This window comes from Schistocerca americana, chromosome 3 (assembly GCF_021461395.2).
Source record: "Schistocerca americana isolate TAMUIC-IGC-003095 chromosome 3, iqSchAmer2.1, whole genome shotgun sequence".
NCBI lineage: Eukaryota > Metazoa > Arthropoda > Insecta > Orthoptera > Acrididae > Schistocerca > Schistocerca americana.
Window position 1 is genome coordinate 851,686,957 of NC_060121.1, and position 19,659 is coordinate 851,706,615.

Consider the following 19,659-nt stretch of genomic DNA (forward strand, 5'->3'; position numbering starts at 1 on the left):
ATTGAGGTCACCTGAAAGGAAACCATTGACAAAATCCATGATATATTAATGCAAAACCGCTGAATAAAATTACTAAGACTGTAGGCATCTCAACTGAGAGAGTGAACAATATCGTCTACGGAGAACTGGCCATGGAGAAGCTATGTGCGTGATGGGTGGCACGGTTGCTTATATCGACGAAAAGTGCATCCCGCACAACATTTCAACATCTGGCGATGTTTAATCGCAATCCGCAAGAATTTTAGCACCGATTTGTTACTTTTGATCAAACCTGAATCAATCGTTATACACCACAATCAAGACTGCAGACACAACAATCGACATAGGCTGGTGAAAATGCCCTGAAAAGGTAAAGATCATTATCTCAACTGGTTAGGGGATGGCCGCTATTTTTTGGGATTCCCAAGGAATAATCCTCATTCATTACTTGGAAAAAGGTAGAATCCATGACTGAACCCTATTGTGATTCATTGGTCGATCGTCTGAAAATTCGGTTGGCTGAAGGACCAATGTTGGCGAGCAAAAAAGTACTCTTTCAGCATCCCACACGTCAGCGACAGCAGTGGCGAAAGTGCATTAACATGCTTTGAATTTGTTACTATTCACTAGAATATTCCCTAACTTTGGCTTAGGGGGAAGTAATTTTTATCAAATGGGGAAATGATAGTTGCATTTAAAGAGCATTTTGCAGAATTTTACAGAAACTATTTTTCCGATTGATGAAAAAGCTGTAGGACCGCGCGACTAAGTATTTACCCCTGAATGGGGACTATGCTGAGAAGCAAAGAAAAAAGAAAATTGTGTATGATTATTTTTAAAAATATTATCAAAGTCATGTTTGAACTGATTTTGTAGAAATTTGAAAAGCACTACGAGAATGATACATTATACTGAAAAGTCTTATGTTTCTCGGTTACTGTGTGGAAACCTTCAATTTTGTCATTCCTTTTATCAACGAGACCTAGAAGCCAAAGTTTATACTTTATTGACCGTGCAACTTTTCAGGCCGTGGTGTCTCAATTTATGTTAGCCCATGTCGGATATTAAATCCATTGTTCCGGGGGCAGAGGGACTCTTAAAAATACGTCGTTTCGGATGAGGCTGTTTTCAAAACAGCTTTTGTAAAAAAGAATATCGAATATATCCGGTTTTCGTCATTTCACAAATATCGTCATTTTTTTCCATGTATCTGTAGTCTATTGGACAATATACTCCTGGAAATGGAAAAAAGAACACATTGACACCGGTGTGTCAGACCCACCATACTTGCTCCGGCCACTGCGAGAGGGCTATACAAACAATGATCACACGCACGGCACAGCGGACACACCAGGAACCGCGGTGTTGGCCGTCGAATGGCGCTAGCTGCGCAGCATTTGTGCACCGCCGCCGTCAGTGTCAGCCAGTTTGCCGTGGCATACGGAGCTCCATCGCAGTCTTTAACACTGGTAGCATGCCGCGACAGCGTGGACGTGAACCGTATGTGCAGTTGACGGACTTTGAGCGAGGGCGTATAGTGGGCATGCGGGAGGCCGGCTGGACGTACCGCCGAATTGCTCAACACGTGGGGCGTGAGGTCTCCACAGTACATCGATGTTGTCGCCAGTGGTCGGCGGAAGGTGCACGTGCCCGTCGACCTGGGATCGGACCGCAGCGACGCACGGATGCACGCCAAGACCGTAGGATCCTACGCAGTGCCGTAGGGGACCGCACCGCCACTTCCCAGCAAATTAGGGACACTGTTGCTCCTGGGGTATCGGCGAGGACCATTCGCAACCGTCTCCATGAAGCTGGGCTACGGTCCCGCACACCGTTAGGCCGTCTTCCGCTCACGCCCCAACATCGTGCAGCCCGCCTCCAGTGGTGTCGCGACAGGCGTGAATGGAGGGACGAATGGAGACGTGTCGTCTTCAGCGATGAGAGTCGCTTCTGCCTTGGTGCCAATGATGGTCGTATGCGTGTTTGGCGCCGTGCAGGTGAGCGCCACAATCAGGTCTGCATACGACCGAGGCACACAGGCCAACACCCGGCATCATGGTGTGGGGAGCGATCTCCTACACTGGCCGTACACCACTGGTGATCGTCGAGGGGACACTGAATAGTGCACGGTACATCCAAACCGTCATCGAACCCATCGTTCTACCATTCCTAGACCGGCAAGGGAACTTGCTGTTCCAACAGGACAATGCACGTCCGCATGTATCCTGTGCCACCCAACGTGCTCTAGAAGGTGTAAGTCAACTACCCTGGCCAGCAAGATCTCCGGATCTGTCCCCCATTGAGCATGTTTGGGACTGGATGAAGCGTCGTCTCACGCGGTCTGCACGTCCAGCACGAACGCTGGTCCAACTGAGGCGCCAGGTGGAAATGGCATGGCAAGCCGTTCCACAGGACTACATCCAGCATCTCTACGATCGTCTCCATGGGAGAATAGCAGCCTGCATTGCTGCGAAAGGTGGATATACACTGTACTAGTGCCGACATTGTGCATGCTCTGTTGCCTGTGTCTATGTGCCTGTGGGTCTGTCAGTGTGATCATGTGATGTATCTGACCCCAGGAATGTTTCAATAAAGTTTCCCCTTCCTGGGACAATGAATTCACGGTGTTCTTATTTCAATTTCCAGGAGTGTAGTAGGTGAATGATATTTTTTATTCCACTTCCTTGCGTTACCGATCTATTGCATATTAATTTTCATGTTTAGAATGCGTTTACTCTAGGAAGTTAAAAATCCGAAGTTTACATTTTTCTGAAGCTGCGATGTCTGCGCCCAAGTTTAATGCAGATTATTCAGCTTTGTTAGCCCGCTTTGAATAATCAACTACTCTTTGTTTTGTGGACAACACCATGGCCTTTCTGATGAACCCAGTGTATAAAGTTTTATAGAACACAGTTTTCTGCAAAATCAGGACGAAAATACTCCATTGTTTACCTTCTTCAAAATATTCAAATTGCCACTTAATTTATTCAGTATTGGAATGTGGTATATAAATGAAACATTTTATTTGATAACCTTGTGTTGTTAGGTCACGATATGCCATGTTTCACGTTCATCATACTTTTAGTCCGTGAGATATAAAAATACTAACGTCGAAATTTTTCGGGCAATTTTGCCTAATATTCTCTGGCTTAGATTCGCTGGTAAAATTCTTCACATAACTATTCGTAAGAGAACGTATAAAATTGTACATGTTCTCCTTATTTCATTTATGTCAATATATATTGCCTGAGACGTTATAGCTCAAAGTCGCCAGAAATTACTGATCGCAGTGGCCGAAGTTGCGTGTGGAGTCAAAGAAATGGCTACTTATATTTCGCCCAGTATTGCTTCGTCGAACGGTAAACTTTACCAGTATTCATTGTGGAAACGTGGGTGCGTTGACTTAAAATTTCATGGACAATCGTGGCGGTCGGGCAGGAAAACCTGCCGAAATTTGGCTATTTCGTATAGAATGACTCCCCAGCAATTGAGTCTGAATATTTGCCAGTGTCAGTCAGCGGCCGAAGAAACCGAGATAGAAGCCGACAGGCAATATGTCAACCAGGGGCCACCAAACCCCAAACAGTTTGTGATAATTCTGTATAAAATCAGAGTATTTAAAAAGCACTCTATCTCTCTTCTATGAATCAAATGACAAAAGACCTTTAACAAACAACAAGATTTTCACGGCTACATTTTCACTGAAAATTTAAATACTACACCATACAAAGTCTAAAAAATAAAAATGACTACAGACAACACAGAAATCTGCAGAGGAGTAATTTTTACATCCAGACACACCGTAATTCTAATGCTTTTCACGGTCGTGAAAATAAAAGAGTATACGTAGCAATGACATGGTTTTCAATTTCGACGAACTGTCGAAAACAAGAGTTCATATAGCAGAACTGTACCTTGATTTATCTGTTCTAAGATAACATATAAAAAGCTTACATTAAGCAAATACTTAAAGCAGAAACTTGAACTTCGTTATTGTGCAATTTTTACAGCCATAAAATCTGAAATTTAATTCATATTAACGTCATCTCTGTGCTAGGGCAACAGGTAATGGCTTACTGGTTTCGTTAAGTCTTTTTTACGACCATAAGTCGACGTTCAGTGATTTTTGGCAACGACGTTTGGTTACTTGCTTGTTCCTTGAATAATTTTTGCGTACAATTTGCATACAGAGTGAAATGGAGCCTGTCAGGATCTTTGTAAAAATTACACATTTTTTCAATAAAACTATAGCTACATACACAGCGTTAAAAATATGATTTTTACTATGTTATTGACTTTAAACTTAATTTAATAAGCATAAGTCAGTTGAGCCACAGCGCCAGAGAGTTTTGTTTCGCCTTCATTTATATTGATGAAAAGCACTCTAATCATTACAATATCTCCACCCCCACTCGCTGCTACCACATCTTAACAAGAACTGACTACTGCCACATCTCGACAAGCACTGCACTCCGCTACTTCTCAACAAAACTGCCTACTACGAGTTCTCAACAAGCACTTTTCACTACGACATCTCAGCAAGCACAGCCTACCACGAGTTCTCGACAAGCACTGACTACTACCACATCTCAACAAGCACTGCCAGTGGAGGCGGCTGAATAAAACTCTTTGGCGCAATCTCTGGCGCTGTGGATCAGTGTAGCCACCTTTCAAGTGATATAAAAGTGTCTATATAGTAGGAGGAGTTGTAGAGCAGAAACGATTTCATTATATTTTAATAACTGCTTTAATGTCTACACATATCGCTCCTTTCAGTGAAAGATTGTGATTACAGTATGAGTGATGAGTGAATCCACAAGCCTCAGTGCGGGTGCAATTTTACGTTCGATCTCCAACAATTAAAAAAATTTGCGAACATGGAGACCATGAAAATGGACAGAAAATTGGTGGCGTTAGGTGGGAATATTTGTCGACCGGGGAGTGCGCCTTTGCGATAAACACTGTGTCCCGGTGGTGCAGTGTTTAATGCAGCGCCTAGTAACATAAGATCCTGAGTTCCAGTCCAGGACCGGCACGTATTTTCTTATTCCGCATAAAGTCCCGACTCAGCTCTTATAATGAGTTCCCTTCCTTTCTTCCCCTCCACATTCAGTTTACATAAAAAGGTAAGCTATGACAAGATACCTCCGCATTTATATTGTCGAACACTTGCGCTTTAACCAACATGCCAGACCAACTGTTAACAAAGTGACGAAACTCATGCATAAACGTGCAAGTCTGTACAGTATAGAGTGCGCCTACAGACAATGAGGACATACTACACAGCACTCTTTGCGTCAATAACTTGTTTTGTGGCTAGTGCTTGGGTGCATCGATTATGCTAAGGTACATATAAAATCGTTGTGAGGCGCGGCCAGAGGAGTGTTCTACTCAGAATCTCAGCGGCTTTCGGTACAACTTCGAGTGATTCACTGTGTGTGGTATTGGGAGTTTTCCCTATAGATATTGCAGTTCGCCACAGAGCAGCTGCCAACTGGCTGAAGAGGAGAACACGTGGCAAAATAAGAGAAATAACTGGACAAGAGATAAACGACAAACGGACATGAAACAAACGGAGAACTGATACATGTCAGACAGAACGCGGCACAACTAACAAGGGAAGATGAGTCTATGCTTTCGTCCCCAGTATCCGAGAGCAGATGAATTTGAATTTCATGAATCCAACACACGGCATGGTGCACTTTGTCATGGACCAAGGCGCGTTTCCTGTGCATCTCCACAGGTTTGGCCTAAAACAGACTCGCACTTGTACCTATGGTGTGGATGGCACACCTGAACACATACTGCTCATGTGCTATGTGCTAGGGCAAAAAGACCAAGTTTAGGAAGCCAGGACATAGGACAGTTGATACGCAGACAAGATGACTGGAACTCTATAAACGACATCGCAGACAAAAAGTATCACGAGCACTAAATGCAGCATATAAACAGGAGAGACCATAGGCTGGAGGAAGACAAGTTCCAAATCTGACAGATCAGCAGTACATGGTAAACGCCAGCCGGCCGCAGTGGCCGAGCGGTTCTAGGCGCTTCAGTCTGGAACCGCGCGACCGCTACGGTCGCAGGTTCGAATCCTTCCCCGGGCATGAATGTGTGTGGTGTCCTTAGGTTAGTTAGGTTTAAGTAGTTCTAAGTTCTAGGGGACTGATGACCTCAGATGTTAAGTCCCATAGTGCTAAGAGCCATTTGAATCATTTTTTTTAGTAAACGCCACTGATAAAAACACAGACACTGAATCGGATGCTATATACCACACACAGGACGTGAAGACGAGATAAAAATACAAACGTAGTAAAGATAAGCTATGGTTCTCCAACACTAAATCGAATCAGTATGAAAATGTAACTATCTATGTAGTTGGTTGTTACAGCATGTAACACTATCTTAAGATGTGACATTTCTTCTTCTTCCACTGCATAAGATGTGACTGACTCGAAGTTTTTCCAAGCCCTCGCACCTGATGCATCTGACTATGACACTGTAAATCAACTCGCAATCTCTACTGTAGCCTTAATTTTGGAAGCACATAAAACCTAATTAATCAACACATTATTAATTATTACCACAGTCAAGATAACATATGTAACAGATGTAACCACACACATAGAACGTTGGGCTGGGTTGTTTGGGGGAAGGAGACCAGACAGAGAGGTCATCGGTCTCTTCGGATTGGGGAATGAGGGGAAGGAAGTCGGCCGTGTCCTTTGAAAGGAACCGTCCCGGCATTTGCGTCGAGCCATTTAGGGAAATCACAGAAAACGTAAATCAGGATGGGCAGACGCGGGACTGAACGGTCGTCCTCCCAAATGTGAGTCCAGTGTGCTAGCCACTGCGCTTGACACTAAGGTATAACGAGAAAAACTGTCAGATCATATCTAAATCAAGTTGCCAGCTCTTGTTTCTTCCATTCTAATGTTCAAATGTGTGTGAAAATCTTATGGGACTTAACTGCTATGGTCATCCGTCCCTAAGGTTACACACTACTTAACCTAAATTATCCTAAGGACAAACACACACACCCATGCCCGAGGGAGGACTCGAACCTCCTCCGGGACCAGCCGCACAGTCCATGACTGCAGCGCCTTAAACCGCTCGGCGTTTCTTCCATTAAATCACTTTTAATTTTAACTTAAAATACATCCATAACCTATTCTGTCTTATTTATAATCGTTATCTAAGTTATCTAAAAGTGTAGACAAAATTGTTTGTACACATTTGCACTTATTTTTTATTTTCCGCTTTTGTAAAATTTTCCAAACAGGTAATGTACAAGTAATAAAACTTAATTTGTATGACATGAGATCGAAAATCATAAACGTAAGATCTACTATATAACAACAGGAAGCAGGTCTTTACTTGATAAATAAATAAATGAAATTTACGTAATATGTTACATGACTATGCAGCGTTTGTCTGGGACTCTTAACAGATATCACAGAAGAAATGGAGAAGAGACAAAGAAGAGCAGAGTATTTCTTCATAGGTCCGCTTAGCAGCCGCGAAAGGCGGAAATGTTCATCCAACTTCAGAAGCTTCAAGAGAGATGTATTAGAACCCTGATATCGTATCTTCCTAAAAGAGTCAACCAATATACTGCTCCCTACCACGTATAAAGCGACTTGCAGATAATTAAAGTACATCTAGATGCAGATGTAATTGTATAGCTGAGACCTATCATGACGATTCTGCTAAGTGCATATCCCCGTGTAGACAGAGATACATTTCCACCTGTTTAGCGTCCTTGCACTGGAATGCAGTTCCTCAGCGATCGCCTCTTCTGGTTGGACAGGTGTTCGACATCCTGTGGAGCGACCCGCAGCCGGCGGAGGGCTGCGTGCCCAACTCGCTGCGCGGCGCCGGCACCTACTTCGGCCCCGACGTCACGGACAAGTTCCTGCAGAAGCACAAGCTGCAGTTCATCGTGCGCTCGCACGAGTGCAAACCCGGCGGCTACGAGCTCACGCACGGCAACAAGGTCAGTGGCGGCGGAGTGGCACAGTGGCGGCGGCTGTGGCCGTCGTGCAGCAGCTGCAGCACGTGCAGTTCTGAGAGCAGTGTCGCACGTGGCGAGCCACTAGAGCAGAGGTTCCCAGTCTTTCTTAGACCATTACATTTGAGTGCTATAATACCTTAGCTAGTACTCTCTCTCCATCTCCCCCTTGCTGTCTGTCACACCACCTTTCCCCCTATTGCCGCACGGGGTAGCCACACTGTGGTGGTACTTTGTGATAAGTTCCTATGGGATCAAACTGCTGAGATCATCGATCCCTAGACTTACACACTACTTAATCTAACATAAATTAACTGACGCCAAGGACAACACACACACACACACACACACACACACACACACACACACACACATACATGCCCGAGGTAGGACTCGAACCTCCGACAGGGGCAGCCACGCGGTCTTGGGCGCCTTGCCACGGTTCGTGCGGCTCCCCCCGTCGGGGGTTCGAGTCTTCCCTCGGGCATTGGTGTGTGTGTGTGTGTGTGTGTGTGTGTTGTCCTTAGCGTCAGTTAGTTTATGTTAGATTATGTACTGTGTAAGTTTAGGGATCGATGATCTCAGCAGTTTGGTCCCATAGCAACTTACCATCACCACCACCACCACCACCACCTGTCTCCCAAACATTATCACCAGCTTTCGCACCTAACTACACTGTCCAATCAAAGACTTTTCTTGGAACACTTGTAAGTAGGCTGTTAAGGTTTTTATGTTGGTAACGTCACGTATCGCTCTCTATGAAAATCACGGGCTCTGCTGTGTGCAGTCTGTGACTGGTTTGCATTGTTGGAATATTCGCTATTGTTGTGTTGGGCAGTTGGATGCGAACAGCGCTTAGCGTTGCGCAGTTGGAGGTGAGCCGCTAGCAGTGGTGGGTGTGGGGAGAGAGATGGCAGAATTTGGAGAGCGGACGATCTGGACGTGTGTCCATTAGAAAGAGTAAATTTGTAATATTGGATATCATGAACTGATATATATATGATTACTTTTGAACATTATTAAGGTAAATACATTGTTTGTTCCCTATCAAAATCTTTCATTTGCTAACTATGCCTATCAGTAGTTAGTGCCTTCAGTAGTTACAATCTTTTATTCAGTTGGCAGTATTGGCGTACGCTGTATTGCAGTAGTTCGAGTAACGAAGATTTCTGTGAGGTAAGTTATTCATGAAAGGTATAGGTTATTGTTAGCTAGGGCCATTCTTTTGTAGGGATTATTGGAAGTCAGATTGCGTTGCGCTAAAAAGTATTGTGTGTCAGTTTAGTATTGATCAGAATAAGTAAAGAGAGAAATGTCTGAATACGTTCAGTCCTGCTCAGCTGTTTGAAAATGAAATGACGTAAGAGGTTTACCAGTACAGTAATTCATTAATTTTTCTAAGGGGAGGTTTCACACTTTAATTTTTAAGTGATGGAACATGAGTGTTGGTGCATTACTTTCCCAGAAAGTAATGCACCACTTTTTTTTTCTCAGCCGAAAGCAATGCTACGAACGCGAAATCTTACGTATGTATTATTGGAAGTCTCCTGACTGAGCGCGCCAAATTTCCGTCAGTACCGAAAGATAGCGTAGCTGCAGGATAGTTTCAAAATGGCGATTGTAGGTGATGTACGTTACAAGCAATGTGCCGTCACTGAATTCCTCACTGCAGAGAAATAAACTGTGAGGAGTATTCACAAGTGGTCGTGCAGAGTCTATGGAGCATCTGCTGTCGACAAAAGTACAGTTAGTCGCTGAGCACGGAGGGTGCGGTCTTCAGAAGGGGTGTCGGTGGAGCTCCACGATTTGCAGCAGGCGGGGAGACCATCCACGACTGTCACACCTGACAGCCCTGACGTAGCCCCCTCAGACTTCCACTTGTTTGGGCTATTCAAGGATGCCATTCGTGGAAGTCATTTTGAAGACGATGAAGCACTGGCTCCGCCACCAGGACAAGGATTGGTACTGACAGGGCATACACGCCCTGGTTTCGCGCCGGAGGAAGGCCATAGAAGGGGATGGAGATTACGTGGAAATAAAGGTTGTGTAGATAAAACACTAACTAGTCTTCCGGGTGTCTTTTATAGCAGTCAGAATGCGTTGTGCTTGTATATTGTGGGTAATTAATGAGTAGATTAAGTTTGAGTTGCCTTTATAAGGGAAAATTCTGTAAGTCAGTGTTTAATAAAAATAATTAAAGAGCAGTTTCATATTTAACGGATGGTAAGCTCAAAAGTTAGGCCACTGTCACAACTGAATACCCCACAAATCTGGATACTGCACGATTACACCATCCGCTCAAATGGAATCCAACAATGTGGCCCATTACATACTCTATCAGTTACTGATAACGCTGTCTCAAACGTATATGTTGTGTCTCCGTGCCCTTTGCAGTTTTCACACAGCATTTGATCCTGTTCACATCCCTTATATAGAATAGCGGGCCTGGTACCAACATTAAAATCGAACAACACTAATGGTTGCTGGTGGCCATTCGGTAATCACTATACAGCGTGTTTCAAAAACGACGTTACAAATTTGGAAATTCATATAAATTACTTCATAGATACAGAGCTGATTGTAGATTGAATTTGTACTGGAATTCATCAAGTTTTGTCTTGCGTAGTTCGCTAGTGCCGAATCGCTCCATAAGGGGCGCTAGCGGCAGTTGCGTTAAAGATGGCTGCCTTTATTGGACCCGAGCGTGGTAGCTGTGTGTTTTAGTTTGAAGAATCGAAGACGGCGACAACAGTTCAGCGTCATTTCCGTACGAAGTACACTAAAGATCCTGCTAGTAGGGCTACAGCTGATGAGTGGCATAAATGTTTTGTAGAAATATGGCTCGCTGTAAAACATGGGAAATCATCAAGTGGTCCAAGCACATCTGACGACGTTGTTGAGCGAGTGAGACAACGTTTTGTCAACAGCCCTACTAAATTGACCAGGAACGAAATGTTTATTTCATGCAAGATGGTGCACCACCCCACTACCTGGCTGACGTCCGGGATTGTCTCACTGACCCCTCTCCAGGTCAGTGGATGGACCGCGGTGCACCAATTGTATAGCCCCAGGTTCCCCAGAGCTGACACCACTCGATTTTCTTCTATGGGGTTTCATCAAGAATATCGTATTTGTACCTCCTGTGCCGGCTTCTCTACCTGAACTTAAAGCCAGAATTTACGTCGCCAGTGAGCAAGTTACACCTGCAATGCTATAGTGAGTTTGGGAAGAAATTGACTTTCGATGAGATGTGTGCAGGATAACCAACGGAGGCCACATATAACATTTATACTTTAAGGTAAAAAAGCTAGATGTGGTTCCCTAGAAAATAAAACTAAACCCATCTCTATACCTTCTTTCAATAAATTTATACGATTTTTTAAAGTTCTAAAGTCCTTTTTGAAACACCCTGTACAAGGAAGGTAGTGTCCTCACTAGGTTACTAGCTGAGTCATTGACTCATCTTCACCCGGCCCAAACAGCTAACGACAGAAACTTGAACTAAGAAGAGGATGTGGGTCTTATACTGTAGGCACGTAGGCATCGTTTAAGAATGGGTTGCCCGAAATTCCGCTCTTAAGGGATGAAATAGGGGATGAAAGGCCTTTTGAAAGTATTTCGCTATTAAGTGAATTTTGAAGCTAGAACTACGAAAACTGGTATTTGGCTTCTCAGTTAGAAAATAAAAAAAAGTCTTTCTGCATTTTTAGAAATTTGACCACTAAGGGATAAAATAGTGGGTGAAAGCTTCTTTAAAATAAATAATAGCTAAAGGACTACTAACGAATTTTTAAGGCTACATCTATGGCACCTGGTATTTGAATTCTCGGTTAGAATTAAAAAAAAGGAAAATACTTCTTTCAGTGCCACTTAGGGATGAAAATATTTAATAAAATTTTTCGTTACATTAAATAAATTAAAAGATAAATTTATGAAAATTCGTATTTCACTTCAGGGCTAGATATAGAGAAATATTTGTTAGGGATGAAACTTACCATGGAACTATCTCCACAAGAACGCAAAAGGCGTGATTAACGAAGACTGCACTCCAGCTACCAGAACCGCATTTGGTCAGAAGTACATTCGGAAAAGACCATGCTTATTTTGTCTTAATTAGCATGAAAAGCTTACAAGGGGTTGCAGTTTGTAAACAACATAAAAGTTCAATTAAATAAAAACAAAAAGAAATTTTCTGCAGGCCAAACAGCTCACGCGAGCGACTCAGCGGGCGCTAAACTAGTAACTTAATATATCCGCAGATGGTGTGTACGTGTACGACGTAAAATTAACATCTGACCACATCTTCTTGGTCCTGAACTGTTTGTCAGACAGTGAATATACAGGCTGACGTTTCCACGCATACGTAAAGGCACTTCAAAGTATACATAATTTTTCAGACGAAAATTCTTTCTTTGTTTCTTGTTGGTACCCTCTTTTAGGCAATAATTACCGTTGATGTTCTTTGTTTGCAAGATAGATCATTAGCTACCTCTATCTGCTGAAGAGGCAGTCACTTGCTCATGTTGGAGAAAGTAGTTGCACAGGAGTCTTCCTGGTTTGTGTTGCCAATATTAGGCGGATATACAGGGTGTTACAAAAAGGTACGGCCAAACTTTCAGGAAACATTCCTCACACACAAAGAAAGAAAATATGTTATGTGGACATCTGTCCGGAAACGCTTACTTTCCATGTCAGAGCTCATTTTATTACTTCTCTTCAAATCACATTCTTCATGGAATGGAAACACACAGCAACAGAACGTACCAGCGTGACTTCAAACACTTTGTTACAGGAAATGTTCAAAATGTCCTCTGTTAACGAGGATACATGCATCCACCCTCCGTCGCATGGGATCCCTGATGCGCTGATGCAGCCCTGGAGAATGGCGTATTGTATCACAGCCGTCCACAATACGAGCACGAAGAGTCTCTACATTTGGCACCGGGGTTGCGTAGACAAGAGTTTTCAAATGCCCTCGTAAATGAAAGTCAAGAGGGTTGAGGTCAGGAGAGCGTGGAGGCCATGGAATTGGTACGCCTCTATCAATCCATCGGTCACCAAACCTGTTGTTGAGAAGCGTACGAACACTTCTACTGAAATGTGCAGGAGCTCCATCGTAAAGGCTCATGTTCTAGCAGCACAGGTAGAGTATCCCGTATGAAATCATGATAACGTGCTCCATTGAGCGTAGGTGACGAAACTAAAATGAACTCTAACATGGAAATAAAGCGTTTCCGGACACATGTCTACATAACATCTTTTCTTTATTTGTGTGTGAGGAATGTTTCCTGAAAGTTTGGCCATACCTTTTTGTAACACCCTGTATATAAGGAAACGTATGCTATATTCTCTGGAAGACACTCCCAGAATAGCCCTAAAAGGCAACTCACAGGTCGTCCGATGTTTGCAATATTACGACCTTCTTTTTCCTGGTTCACTGCTGAACTTTTCGAGTATTTTGTGCCTCGCTTGGACGAACGTAAAATCATGTTTTTAAAGGACTTATCTTATGCACAACAAAGTACTTTCATGATCATCGGTTTCAACCTTTAGCCTTAAGTTGAATTGTAGATGCCACACAAGTGTTATCACTCTCGGCCAAACCGCTTTTTGACAGTAGCTGATATGAAAGTGATCCGGGGTTGAGGCCTGTTATCAATAAATAGGTCATGCCGCATGTTAGTGCTTAAGGATTCTTGCTGTTTCGCACAGGGATACAAAATGAACATTATGTATGAGATATTTTGTTCTATTGTAGAGAATTATAGGAAGAAATTGTAAATTGACACGTACAGACCGGCAGTCAAAGGTCAAACTGGTATAACGTGCCTCTTCAATGGTTTCGTTTGGACCGTAAGGTGGTTTCAGGTTTGGCTGGTGTGCCGTTGAACCTAACGAGGAATGAGATGACGCAATACGTGGAGGTAATCACACCTCCGGCCTGCCAGATGATCCTCTATGTATGTATTGACTTTTTGTCAGGTGCAACACATTATTCGAATGCATGAAGTGAATTCAGAAATGACATGATTTGACAGTTTCCTAAACATTGTGCTGAAAAGATCAGAGAATGCTAGTACAGTAGTGACGAACCACGGAAACTGCTTTGTTCTTTTTCTAATCGCGTAATATCTGATTTGTAAGATGTGTCTCTCTAATGAAAAACTACATGTTGTAGCTTGTGATATTCGGAAAATGTTCCTTCGCGATATAATCAATATTACAATAGCTTTTTAATCTCATGCCATTTTCTTTGAAGGAATTTTAAAATTCACCAATAAGGGCGTCCAGCAATTAGAGATAAAAATTCTTGCTGCCACACAACGGTGTCATCCAAGAAATCAGTATATAAATTTACGTACTCCTAGTTAATATTTGCTGTTACAAAATTCAACGTTCCATAGCAGTCGTTAAATTTCGGATATAATAGCGATGTGGTTCATATTCGTTTCCATTGTAGCCCGTGACGATAATTTTAGTTAATTGGCAGACGGGATCTCTTTGATCAAATTCAGAATTCTTGTTCCCGATTAATGCTGGGACTACGTGACATCTATTGGACACCGGAGCTATACAAACAAATAATTAGCTAACATCTTGCCGGTACCAAACTCGAATTTGCTCTATATTTGTCCTACGTTTAAAAATTGTGCGTCGCGGGTGTGCTTTTGTTGGTCATTTCAAGATCCGATTTTTCCAATACCGAAGTTATCAATGTACTGCAAATAAATGTTTTTGAAATTTGTTGTGCTGCTGGTCCCGGCGGAAGTTCGAGTTCTCCCTCGGACATGGGTTCATAAATGGCTCTGAGCACTATGGGACTTAACCTCGGAGGTCATCAGTCCCCTAGAACTTAGAACTGCTTAAACCTAACTAACCTAAGGACATCACACACATTCATGCCCGAGGCAGGATTCGAACCTGCGACCTTATCAGTCGCGCGATTCCGGACTGAAGCACCTAGAACCGCTCGGCTAGCGAGGCCGTCAGGCATGGGTGTTTGTGTGTTTGTCCTTAGGATAATTTAGGTTAAGTAGTGTGTAAGCTTAGGGACTGATGACCTTAGCAGTTAAGTCCCACCAGATTTCACACACATTTGAAAATTTTAAAATCTGTGACAGCTCCCCAAGATTACTATCTGAAATCCTACGTTTGCTTTCGAAGTTTACCTTCTAACAGATCTGTGCAATATGATCAAAAGCATCCAGATATTTATCAGTAGAAATTAATATGGTGTGTGTGTGTACCCCAGCCTTTATGACGGCTTTTACTCCAGTGAGGATACTTGTAATGAGGTACCTAAATATCTATGGCTCCATCAAGAACCGAAACCATTTAAGGTAGTGATTTGAACGCTGGAGTATGGAACCAAGTCGACGTCATAACTCAATCAAAAAAATTTCTTTTGGGTGTTCAGTACGGAATTCGTGGCAGACTAGTCCACCTGAGGAATGTTATTGTCCACAAACGATTGGGTCCCAGACGCTGCTATAGGACAGTGTAAGGGAACATGTATCGATCCGATGATTGAAGGGTCAAATCTATCCTTAGCCTTCTTCGCTACAGTGCGTAGTTCTAGAAGGGAGATATCGGCACCTGGAGACCGTTTGGCCCAAAGGAGTGAGTGAATCGAGCCGGAGTATGCCTGCAAAATGGTTCAAATCGCTCTGAGCACTATGCGACTTAACTTCTGAGGTCATCAGTCGCCTAGAACTTAGAACTAATTAAAGCTAACTAACCTAAGGACATCAACACATCTATGCCCGAGGCAGGATTCGAACCTGCGACCGTAGCAGTTGCTCGGTTCCAGACTGTAGCGCCTAGAACCGCACGACCACTTCGGCCGGCGAGTATGCCTGCAGGTCAGGTCCCGGGTGCTCGTACTAACAGCGATCGCGCATTAAGTCAAGCAGTATTTGTGGAAACACTATAGAGTTTCACCAGAGCCATCATGTGAGGAGGACGAGTTCGTGTGTGAGGATGTTGCAGCTAAAGATTAATTCGTGAGTAGTTATACAGGGTGTTACAAAAAGGTACGGCTAAACTTTCAGGAAACATTCCTCACACACAAATAAAGAAAAGATGTTACGTGGACATGTGTCCGGAAACGCTTAATTTCAATGTTAGAGCTCATTTTAGTTTCGGCAGTATGTACTGTACTTCCTCGTTTCAACGTGATCAAATTGTAAATTTTCACAATCAACATGTGTGGGCTGACGAGAATCCGCACGCAATTGTGCAAACACATCAACACAGATTTCCTGTGAACGTTTGGGCAGGCGTTGTTGGTGATGTCTTGATTGGGGCCCATGTTCTTCCACCTACGCTCAATGGAGCACGTTAACATGATTTCATACGGGACACTCTACCTCTGCTGCCTTTACAAGTTGGTTGGTTAGTTTTTGGGGAAGGAGACCAGACAGCGTGGTCATCGGTCTCGTCGGATTAGGGAAGGAAGGGGAAGGAAGTCAGCCGTGCCCTTTCAGAGGAACCATCCCGGCATTTGCCTGGAGTGATTTAGGGAAATCACGGAAAACCTAAATCAGGATGGCCGGACGCGGGATTGAACCGTTGTCCTCCCGAATGCGAGTCCAGTGTCTACCCACTGCGCCACCTCGCTCGGTTGATGATGCCTCTATGGCCGTCCATAATTGCGAAAGTGTTGCCGGTGCAGGGTTTTGTGTCAGGATTGCCCAGAATGTTCCTCAAACCTAGAATGGTACCCTTCTATCGTTGTTTGGGAACAGGAAGTTCATGAACGGCCGTAAATGGTCTCTAAGTAGCCGAACACAACCATTTTCAGTCAATGATCGCTTCAGTTGGTCCAGAGGACGTAGACCATTCCAAGTAAACACAACCCACACCATAATGAAGCCATAACCAACTTGCACAGTGCCTTGTTGATAACTTGGGTTCATAGCTTTGTGGGGTCTGTGCCACCCTCGCACCATACCATCAGCTCTTAGCAACTAAAGTCGTAACTCATCTGATCATGCCACGAGAGAGAGAAAGGGTTGCTTACAGTTTGGGCAGGCATTGTTGGTGATGTCTTGATTGGGCCCCATGTTGTTCCACCTACGCTCAATGGAGCACGTTATTATGATTTCATACGGGATATTCTACCTGTGCTGCTAGAACATGTGCCTTTACAAGTAAGACACAACATGTGGTTCATGCACGATGGAGCTCCTGCAAATTTCAGTCGAAGTGTTCGTACGCTTCTCAGCAACAGATTCGGTGACCGATGGATTGGTAGAGGCGGACCAATTCCATGGCCTCCACCGTCTCCTGACCTCAACCCTCTTGACTTTCATTTATGGGGGCATTTCAAAGCTCTTGTCTACGCAACCCCGATATCAAATGTAGAGATTCTTCGTGCTCGTATTGTGGACGGCTGTGATACAATACGCCATTCTCCAGGGCTGCATCAGTGCATCAGGGATTCCATGCGACGCAGTGTGAATGCATGTGTCCTCGTTAACGGAGGACATTTTGAACATTTCCTGTAACAAAGTGTTTGAAGTCACGCTGGTACATTCTGTTGCTGTGTGTTTCCATTCCATGATGAATGTGATTTGAAGAGAAGTAATAAAATGAGCTCTAACATGGAAAGTAAGCGTTTCCGGACACATGTCCACATAACATATTTTCTTTCTTTGTGTGTGAGGAATGTTTCCTGAAAGTTTGGCCGTGCCTTTTTGTAACACCCTGTATAATAAAATGGCTCTCGTACAGTGAGCTATCGGTAATTGTAAACTCATACAAGCTCGTGATAAATGAGTGACTGTAATTGTACTGTCAGTGCGCTCAGAACAAGAACGGACGTGATACTTGAATTTACAGTAGAGTAAATTAACTGTAAATTACACTGTAGGAAATTCTGCCACCAGCTACGTTTTCGTGAAATCATTTTACCATACTTTTAGTAGTTTCGGGCCAGAGCCCATCGTCAGATGATAGTGCTGAATTCTTGCAAGTTTTACATATGTGTCCTAAATTATAACGAAATTTTCGTGATGCATCGTTTACAAAAGATTTGTCATTTTGTTATATATTAGGACACAATTGTAAAACTTGCGAGAAGTCAACGCTGCCATCTGACTATGGGCTCAGGCCCGAAACTAGTAATGGTGTAATAAAATGATTTCAAGAAAACTTGTGGCTGGTTGGAGTATTTCCTACACAGTAATTTTCGAAAACAGCTGCTCTGCTCTGCAAACAAAGTGGATAAATTAACTGTGTCGTACAAAAGTGTTCACCTGTTCTAACGTCTTCATTATTGTTAAAGTATTCTGGGAGTGAGTGAATTATAGAACAGTGTGGGTGAATAGATGTGACATAAGCTCTAGATTCAGGCTCGGAATACTCCTTATCGACACATGTAACTTGGGAGTAAGTTCGCCCTCCATAACTTGGTACATATGAATGTCCTACGCTTATTTTCCCAATCAGCCAGGTTACACACCCCGTAATAATCAACAATAAATCAATAAATAGTACGGGAGGCGTCTTACACATGTTGATAAAATATTGTAAAATGTGTTGATTTTTTTCCGTTCTTTGAGTTTACCGTTTTCCTCAGAACACACACTAACCTCGTGAAACACCCCCTTACCGTAACATAACTTCCTCCGTACTTCACTCTTCGCACTACACAAGATAGCAGGTAACCCCCAGGGATTCACGAAAACCTAACCGTTCCATCGGATTGCACAGGGAATAGTGTGATTCATCAAGCTGCTCGACCATTCTTATTAACTCCGTACGCTCATCTGGACTCAGTAGGGCAGCTGACATCATACTGGCACTCGCTGTGATTCCTTCCGCTGATTTGATGCGCTTTTTTACATCCACCCTCCGCAATGCCCAACGGTCCCTACCCGTCAGTACATGAGGTCAGCAGGGCTTTGATTTAGCTGTCGTTGTTTCTTCCCGTTTCCATTTTCCAGAGACATAACCAACAGTCGTCATGGGTAGTCTCAGAAGAGATGGTATGTCTCTGATGGGTGTGTTACTCAGGTGACTACGCAACGTTCAAAGTGACTCACCTCTACTGATAACACAATACTCCCAGCTTCCTTCTATGCTGGCAGTTCCGCTTGACGTGACACCTTGTGGGCAATTCCGTACTACATACGAGCGAGGGAGGAACCGCAACTTGACAGTGAAATCTGAACGCGGCATCAGACGACGAATCAAGCTAAATTTTCCGGGTAATTTTAGACTGGAAGTAGAGCATTGTGGAACTACAATTAATCAAAGACAAATGTACAGATATGTGTGTATTTAAACTAACATGCCTCAGCTCATATCCGTCATGCCATGGGATGCATATACTTCTTAAATTAGCTGAATATCATTGCTTTAGATGAACAGTCAAAGTTTGCTACACTTTAAATTCTTATCCACATATGGATAGTTACATGAATTTTATGTGCTACTTACTGCGTAAATCTGACAATTGAATCACCTACGCTAATGCTGCTAATTTGTTAACACAATGGGCAACAAGCAGACATCGAGCATTTGCTGTTTGATTGCTCTTTAGTTTGGAAAACTGATCGTGAGCATCTGACACTGAACGTGGCGTTAACAACAGAACTTTTTTAAGTACACGCGGTAATAATATTTTATTTTTACGTGCACAAAACTGAGAAACTGAAATCAAA

The 19,659-nt window shown here is 43.3% G+C and overlaps 1 protein-coding gene across 1 annotated transcript in view; it reads left to right on the plus strand.

Annotated features, from left to right (window-relative positions):
- LOC124606437 (serine/threonine-protein phosphatase rdgC) overlaps positions 1 to 19,659 on the plus strand; it is a 1,241,896-nt gene that overhangs the window by 958,170 nt on the left and 264,067 nt on the right. Inside the window, exon 10 of the mRNA XM_047138419.1 lies at positions 7,790 to 7,975. Within this exon, the coding sequence (XP_046994375.1) occupies positions 7,790 to 7,975 (186 nt within the window). The remainder of the gene's footprint in view (positions 1 to 7,789; positions 7,976 to 19,659) is intronic.